Source organism: Salvelinus sp. IW2-2015, unplaced genomic scaffold, assembly GCF_002910315.2.
Source record: "Salvelinus sp. IW2-2015 unplaced genomic scaffold, ASM291031v2 Un_scaffold9046, whole genome shotgun sequence".
NCBI classification, from domain to species: domain Eukaryota; kingdom Metazoa; phylum Chordata; class Actinopteri; order Salmoniformes; family Salmonidae; genus Salvelinus; species Salvelinus sp. IW2-2015.
The window spans coordinates 777-8,545 of NW_019950305.1; the positions used below are offsets into that span (position 1 = coordinate 777).

The 7,769-nt window shown below is 42.9% G+C and overlaps 1 protein-coding gene across 3 annotated transcripts; it reads left to right on the forward strand.

Moving 5' to 3' along the window:
* Positions 1-616: 616 nt before the first annotated feature.
* LOC112067823 (P2R1A-PPP2R2A-interacting phosphatase regulator 1) lies at positions 617-7,651 on the forward strand. 3 transcript variants are annotated; one of them, XM_024145554.2, is made up of 10 exons: positions 617-726; positions 1,252-1,330; positions 1,445-1,498; positions 2,282-2,325; positions 2,519-2,597; positions 5,012-5,113; positions 5,232-5,317; positions 5,464-5,528; positions 7,081-7,192; positions 7,434-7,651. In XM_024145554.2, the coding sequence occupies exons 1-10, from the start codon at positions 617-619 to the stop codon at positions 7,576-7,578; spliced, it is 876 nt and encodes a 291-aa protein (XP_024001322.1). In that variant the 3' UTR covers positions 7,579-7,651. The 3 variants fall into 3 exon arrangements, with proteins under 3 accessions (XP_024001322.1, XP_024001323.1, XP_024001324.1); XM_024145555.2 differs by having other exon boundaries at positions 2,519-2,573; XM_024145556.2 differs by having other exon boundaries at positions 1,276-1,330.
* Positions 7,652-7,769: the final 118 nt, after the last annotated feature.

Sequence of the window (7,769 nt, forward strand, 5' to 3'; positions counted from 1 at the left end):
CTAACATAGCACCTTCATCAATAACCATTTGATATAACGGCGTTAGCTAGCCTGTGTTAGCCAGCTGGCTTCATAATATTCGAGCTAACTCACGTAATAGTTAGTAGCGAACTAATAATATTGTGCTATACTACAAGCTAATACGACGTCAATTGTCGAAGTGTTTTAATTTGGCTAACTGGTCTTTCTAAACAGTTGACTACGCATCACTTTCTTGCTCGAGACCATTAACGTTAGCTCGCTTGCTAGCTAGTTTCATTAGCAAGTAGCTAGCTAGCTAGCGACTAGGCATTGTGCCTGTGTGGCTAGGCTAACTAGCACAGGCCAGGGCTTTGAGTGAGCTGTGATTTGCTAGCCCATTAGGAAAAATGACTTCGGTTCAGCCCAAGAACCAAGAAAGAATCTTCAAGAGCGTCACTTGCTGGAACTTGAGCCAATATAAACTTACTTTATACATGTTGATATTTTTCAGATCCATCAATCAGCATTGGAGTAACAAACGTTACCTACGTAGAACGTTGCTTTGCATCACCATGTAGGTTCACATACTGGTGGTCTGGAACGTTGCAGGCGTTTCTGAAGACATCTCGAGCCAACTAAACGAAAGGACACCAGGATGAGCAAACAAGAGAATATGGAATTGGATCTCGTAATCCCATCAACACTAGTTCAGAGCGACGGACACCTGAGACGATCCAACAGCGCCCCAATGATTAATGGCTTAAGGTTTTCAGAAAATGTCTTTCACCTCACTTGTATCACTTTAAATGTCAATTTGGTCACTGCTCCTCACATTATTTCTGACTTGAGATGTTGATCTAGTCAAACTGCATGGCTTTTAATGTGCTGTGAAACGTAAAGTTTTTTTTTTTTTTGAAGTGCCTTCATTTTGCTGGACCTCTGCAGTAGCTAATGAGGGGGTCTATAATAATTACACACACCTTCTCTGATATGAGGAGTGTGGACAATTCAGTAATGCCACAGCAGACCAGCGGAGTTAACAAGGCCACCAGTTTCTCAAGATCAGGCTGTCGGTAGTATAATGCTGACATTGAGCATAGTAGTCGAAGAATGTGTTCCAAATGTCATCCTATTCCCTATACCGTGCTCTACTTTTGACCAGAGCCCTATCGCACCCTATTGCCTACATAGTGGGCTATTTTGGGACCTGGTGAAAATAAGTGTACTATATTGGGAATAGGGTGCCATTTGAGACATCAAAGTGGTGTTAATCTTTCTGTCCATTTTTAGTGATAATTCCCAGGTTTTCCACAGAGAGATTCTACGCAGCAGGAGAAACAGCACCACTGTTGTCAACCGCCCTAATATGGTATGGAAATTGGAGTGTAATCAAAATAATATGCATAATACTCCTACTAAGTAATATCTTATAGACAGGGGGATTCATTTAATTCATCTTGCTCCCCTTCACACACACATGCAGGTCCCTTCATCGCCCATTCGCGTCCCCAGCACAAGGCTTCATCAGATCAAACGGGTAAGTATGACTGCAGTGCACACACTTGTCATGGAACCAAGCTATGATTTTAGCTGCTTTGTATTTCAGGCCTTCATCCGTGACTGACAAACGTGCTAGAGCCATAGACTGCCTCACCCTATTTCCGATATAGTACACAGAGCTCACGGTTTCCCAGAGCAGACCTATTGGTAGTACTCTCCAACAACTTTCACTCTTGATTGTCAGCCCGTTTGATCCATAGGCGAGATACTGTAATAGCACTGACCAACTGAATGTCTATGCTTCTTGTTTATTGTGGTGGGGGGGGGGGGTAGTAGATCAGCTTTAATATTGCAGATGGGTTGTTGCGTCCGTCAATGTCATTGTCTGCGTCACTTCCAATACCCCATTATATTTGCAAAAAAAATGTATATATACATGTCATGAACATGCATATCTATCTCTCTTTAAAAATATATATTTTCCTTTATTACCCTCCAACCCTACCACCCCTCCCCCAACTGGAGTAAACTAGTGAACAATAACGCTTAGGCCTTTATTTCCAGCTTATTCATACTATATACATTTTATGGACAGTCTATTTTACAATAGTTCTATTTTATTTGTTTTTACTCCTGTCGACCCTCAACCTCACCCATCTCTTTCTGGTGTCCACCCGGTTTGATTTCTATTTGCCATATCTTTCAAACTGCTCTTTCACAAAAGTTCTTAACATATATACGTTTCTACGGACTCAGTATGTTTTACATGAGTTATCTTGTTATTAGTTATTGTCTATGCTACTTCTTTGTGGTACTACAGGAGGAGGGTGTGGATGTGATGAACAGAGAGACAGCCCATGAACGGTAAGAGACGCACATGGATTGAGACAAGTTGGTGCATGATGAAATTCAGTTTATTGGCCTTGAAAACATTTAATTTATTAACCGCTCACTCGTCGTGTGATTGTATACTATGTCAATAACCGCGGTTGCGTATCATTGGATCAACCCTTTGAGGGAAAAAGCATATTCATAGATGTCTGTGTTTTCATCACAGGGAGGTTCAAGCAGCCATGCAGATGAGTCAGTCCTGGGAGGAGAGTCTGAGTCTGGTGAGAAATGATGATGCTCCCATGGTAACAATAAATATGAATATGAATACCCCCCCCAAAAAAATATATTAGGCTTACGCACTCCACTATTTTGGAGGCTCTCACCACTTCAGCGTTCATGCAATTGGGCAGTGCATTAGTATGTTAGATTACTAAGCCAACATCCCAAAACTAAGGTAGTGCACTAAAGAAAGAAAGGGTGCTATTTGGGGTAGAGCCTTTCAGTTTGTATATTTGGTATGATGGTCTGCCTCCACATTGCATTTTGTGTCCCTCGGCCAGTGAAAGCCTCTGTTGTAGGGAGTGTGGCCCATGCCGGAGTAACTGCCATTGGTGGCCCTGCTAACTCTGTCTCAAGAACAGAATCAGGGGGACAGATATAATGTGGTGAGGGGACAGTTTGTGTGTCGGTTACATTGTGCAATATTTATGCTCCAAATGCAGACTCCCCTGAGTTCTTTCATGCAATAGTACAAACCCTACTGGGATGTGGTGACTTTAATCAGATTTCAGACAAAGATGTTGACAGATCCAGCCCTTTGCTCCAAATCTGTGCCAATGAATTAATGCTGAATGATTTGTAAATATTTTTATTTTGCATGTTATGGCACTTATGCCAGAACTGATAATTGGTGATTATTTATTTTTTAACCTGGTGAAGGATCTTAAGACATTGGAACTAAGCTTTGCTCACTCTAGAGATAGGACCACACTAAGTAAGATTATTAGAGGCAAGTACAGTATGAGCTGAATAAGTTTCACCACAAAAGAAGATGCTCTATTTCGAACTGAATCGGGAGAAAAACCTTAGTAAGCACCGTCCTAATATTGAGTTGCCCCCCTTTTGCCCTCAGAACAGCCTCAATTCGTCAGGGCATGGACTCTAAAAGGCGTTGAAAGTTTTCCACAGGGATGCTGGCCAATGTTGACGCCAATGCTTCCCACTGTTGTCAAGTTGGCTGGATGTCCTTTGGGTGGTGGACCATTCTTGTTACACACGGGACCCTGATGAGCGTGAAAAACCCAGCAGTGTTGCACTTCAAAGGCACTTAAAATATTTGATCTTGCCCTTTCCCCCTCTGAATGGCACACATACACAATCCATGTCTTAATTGTCTCGAAGGCTTGAAAATTCTCCTTTAACCTGTCTCCTCTATCTACAGTGATTGAAGTGGATTTATGTGTGACATCAATAAAGGATCATAGCTTTCACCTTAGACAACCTTATACCAGAGGTTTTCAAACTGCAGTCCGTGGCCCCAAAGTACGGCAGGGTGTCAGTTTTATAATTTTTTAATGTTTTGGGGGGATTTTATGGGAAGTATTTTATATTGCTAGCTGCACAGAATACCATTGTGGATACCGTTTTTATGTCTCTGCATCCCAGATGAAGGAAGTTGGAGGTAGTTTCACGAGCCAATGCTAACTAGCATTAGCGCAATGACTTGACGTTTACAGGAACAGTTAGCATAAATGGCTTCATTGCAAAAATCTCAAACTATCCCTTTGATATGGAGGAAATTAGTATTTATATTTTATTTGTTAACAAAATGTCACACTTCCCCACAGTTCAATGGCAAGAGGAAGTCAAAACAATGAAACTGTCTACCAAATCTATTCATTTTAAAATGTTGAATACTTAGATAAAACATTTTTGCTAACATATGATGGGGGGTCGCTAGTTTGCCTTTGCGGGCATCCCTGGGCAAGGAACGTTTGAAAACCCCTAAGATTACAGGAGCACAGGAGAATCCAACAATTTCCTTGTCCCGGGAGGCTCTGACAAATGTATATTGTATAAAAATTTAGACGCAACAATGCTACCAGATACACATAAACTTTCAGTCATTGCGCTAACAGTAGTTAGCATTTTTTTGTGAAACTACCTCTTAACTTCCTTCATATGGGACACAGACACACAAATTATATCTTGAGTTCATCTGACTCTTGGTAAGTAGATAAAGGGTCTCATTGCCATAATCATGAAGTATCCCTTAAGGGCTCTGACTGGGTATGGGGTCCATTGCTGCAGTGGTCAGCAGGTGGGGCTACTAACTAGTTATCCATGTTCTTAGATACACAATGATCTGAGGATATAATTCATGACATAGAAATACATGCCACATTATGAAATTGGTCTTTGGTCGTTAGACTAAGCTGTAGGCCTGCCTACCTCTGGAGGGGATGGGGTGGGTGGGAATGGAGACGAAAGTATGGTTTATGTTAGGCTGTATATGTCTATGTATCTTATATATTTTGTCTCGCCTGAATAAATCAACTATATATTAAAATAACAATCATTCAGTAGTATATTAGCAACAACCACCTCATTGGTATGATTTGTATGCTCACCACCACCACCTTACAGTTGAATGGATGGTGGTACATTACAGTTTGATTATTGCTGATTACAGTTTTGCTTGTGCTAATACCCACAGAGTGACAATGACTTTGAGAAATCTGCATCGTCGTCCCCAAAGCGCATCGACTTTGTGCCTGTGTCCCCAGCACCATCCCCTACAAGAGGGATAGGGAAGAAGGTATGTGCATTGTGCAGCCACTGCAATGTGTACGGATGCCTGGCAGTTAGGACCACAAATGTTTCTCTGGCAGCGAGTCCTGGCTCATAATTATGTATTTCATTCCTCCAATGAGCAGCAGTGCTTCTCCCCTTCATTGCAAATCCTGGTGAGCAGCCACGGCCTATCCCCCAGCCCTATACCTAGCCCAACGCGACGCTTCAGGTGAGTGCTCTGACTAGGGCTAGCTCTTATCACTGACAACTGCCATTCATAGTCATACACCACATTGTCATTATACTATTCATCAGTTTGATTAGTGAGTCACTGCTATAAATGTTGTCTCGTTGGCGGTCTTCTCTTGTCTCTAGCCGGCGGAGCCAAAGCCCCATTCACTGCATCAGGCCCAGCATCCTGGGGCCCATCAAACGTAAAGGTGGGTCAACCCGTATGTATGCTTTCACAGGTCAAAAAGCATTGTTAATGCCACATCCATACATGGAGTGTACAAAACATTAAGGACACCTGCTCCTTTTCTAGCTTTAATATTGTGGCTTCGATCAATGGAATTGCGCCCAACTCAGTATCAGGTAGGGTTTCTTAATGTTTTGTATACTTGGTATGTCTCATGCAGGCATACAGTGCATTCGGAGAGTATTCCCCTTTTCCACCTATTGTGGTGTYACAGCCTTCTAAAATGTATTTAAGATATTTTTTTCTTCAATCTACGCACAATACCCCATAATGACAAACTGAAAACAAGTTTAGATTWTTTTTTTTGCAAATGTATTAAAAAAATAGATTCAGACCCTTTGCTATGAGACTCAAAATTGAGCTCCGGTGCATCCTGTTTCCATTGATTGTCCTTGAGATGTTTCTACAACTTGATTGGAGTCCAACTGTAGTAAATTCTATTGATTGGACATGATTTGGAAAGGCACACACCTGTCTAAGGTCCCACAGKTGACGGTGCATGTCAATGCAAAAACCAAGCCATGAGGTCGAAGGAACTGTCCCTAGAGCTCCGAGACAGGATTGTGTCAAGGCACAGATCTGAGGAAGGGTACCAAAACAATTCCGTAGCGTTGAAGTTCCCCAAGAACACAATGGCCTCCATCATTCTTAAATGGAAGAAGTTTGGAACCACCGAGACTACCTAGAGCTCCCAAAAAAGGTTCTCTGGTCTGATCGAAACAAAGATTGAACTCTTTGGCCTGAATGCCAAGCGTCACGTCTGGAGGAAACCTTGCACCATTCCTATGGTGGTAGCAGCATCATGCTGTGGATGTTTTTCACCGGCAGGGACTGGGAGACTAGTCAGGATCAAGGGAAAGATGAACGGAGCAAAGTACAGAGATCCTTGACGAAAACATGCTCAGGACCTAAGAGTTGGGCAACGGTTCATCTTCCAACAGCCAACACAACGCAGAAGTGGCTTTGGGACTGGTCTCTGAATGTCCTTGAGTGGTCCAGCCAGAGACCGGGCTTGAACCTGATCGAACATCTCTGGAGAGACCTGAAAATAGCTGTGTTGCGACGTTCCCCATCCAACCTGCCCGAGCTTGAGAGGATCTGCATAGAAGAATGGGAGAAAGTAAAAAAATACAGACTTGCCAAGCTTGAAGCGTCACACCGAAAAGATGAGGCTGTAATTGCTGCCGAAGGCACTTCAACAAAGTACTGAGTAAAGGGTCTCGATACTTATGTGAATGTGATGCCATTTCTAAACCTGTTTTTGCGTTATCATTATGAGGTATTGTATGTAGATTGGGGGGGACAATTTAATCAATTGTAGAATAAGGCTGTAACTTAACAAAATGTGGAAAAAGTCAAGGTCTGAATAGTTTTCCGAATGCACTGTACATGCATACATCAGCCCCTTTAACTGTTGGAAGTTTGGAGCTTAAGGTGTGAGGGCATTTTGTGAGTTGGTGTTATGTCCTATGGATGTTGGTTCTCTATTGATGACCTGTCTTTGTCTTCTGTAGGGGAGATGATGGAGACTGAGAGCCAGCCAAAGAGGCTCTTCCAGGGGACCACCACAATTCTGTCCTCTGATGTACTCGTGCCCCAAGTCCAACTGCCAGACTTCACCTCCAGGTGAGTGTTCCTCAGACTTGATCAAAGCTACCCCTGCAAACACATTTTACAACTGTTTAGCATTGGCTGCCAATGGTCTCTTGACAAGACTATTTGTTTCACAAGTTGAACAGCTTCAGTTCCCTCTCTGCCATTAGGCTAGACTTTGCACCTCCATATGATGAACATTATCACAATATGACCCATTGTCATTGAATATCTAACAGTTTGCTTGATGAAATGGGTATTTTCCTCTCGCCAGTCTCTCTCCGCCGGATGTGCTGGACGGCAGCCTCAGCAGTGTGGGTTCTTCCACTGGCTCGCCATCTAAGATGGAGGGCATCTCTGAGTCTCCTTCCTCCAGTAACTCTCCCTTCAACCCCCTCCAGGACCACTCCCCAAAATGAACAAGGGAACATGAGACTCTAAACAAGAGTGAAGGCACGAAAGCCACCTCAACTGTACGACACCCCCCCCCCCCCCAAATCACTTTGCTTTAGCTAATGTGGGAATCCCTTCCCATGCTGTTTGCTTTTGCTAGGGGAGGAGAGTCTAGGTATTTGCATTGAAAGGAAACCAAAGCCTTGGATGTGTGCTG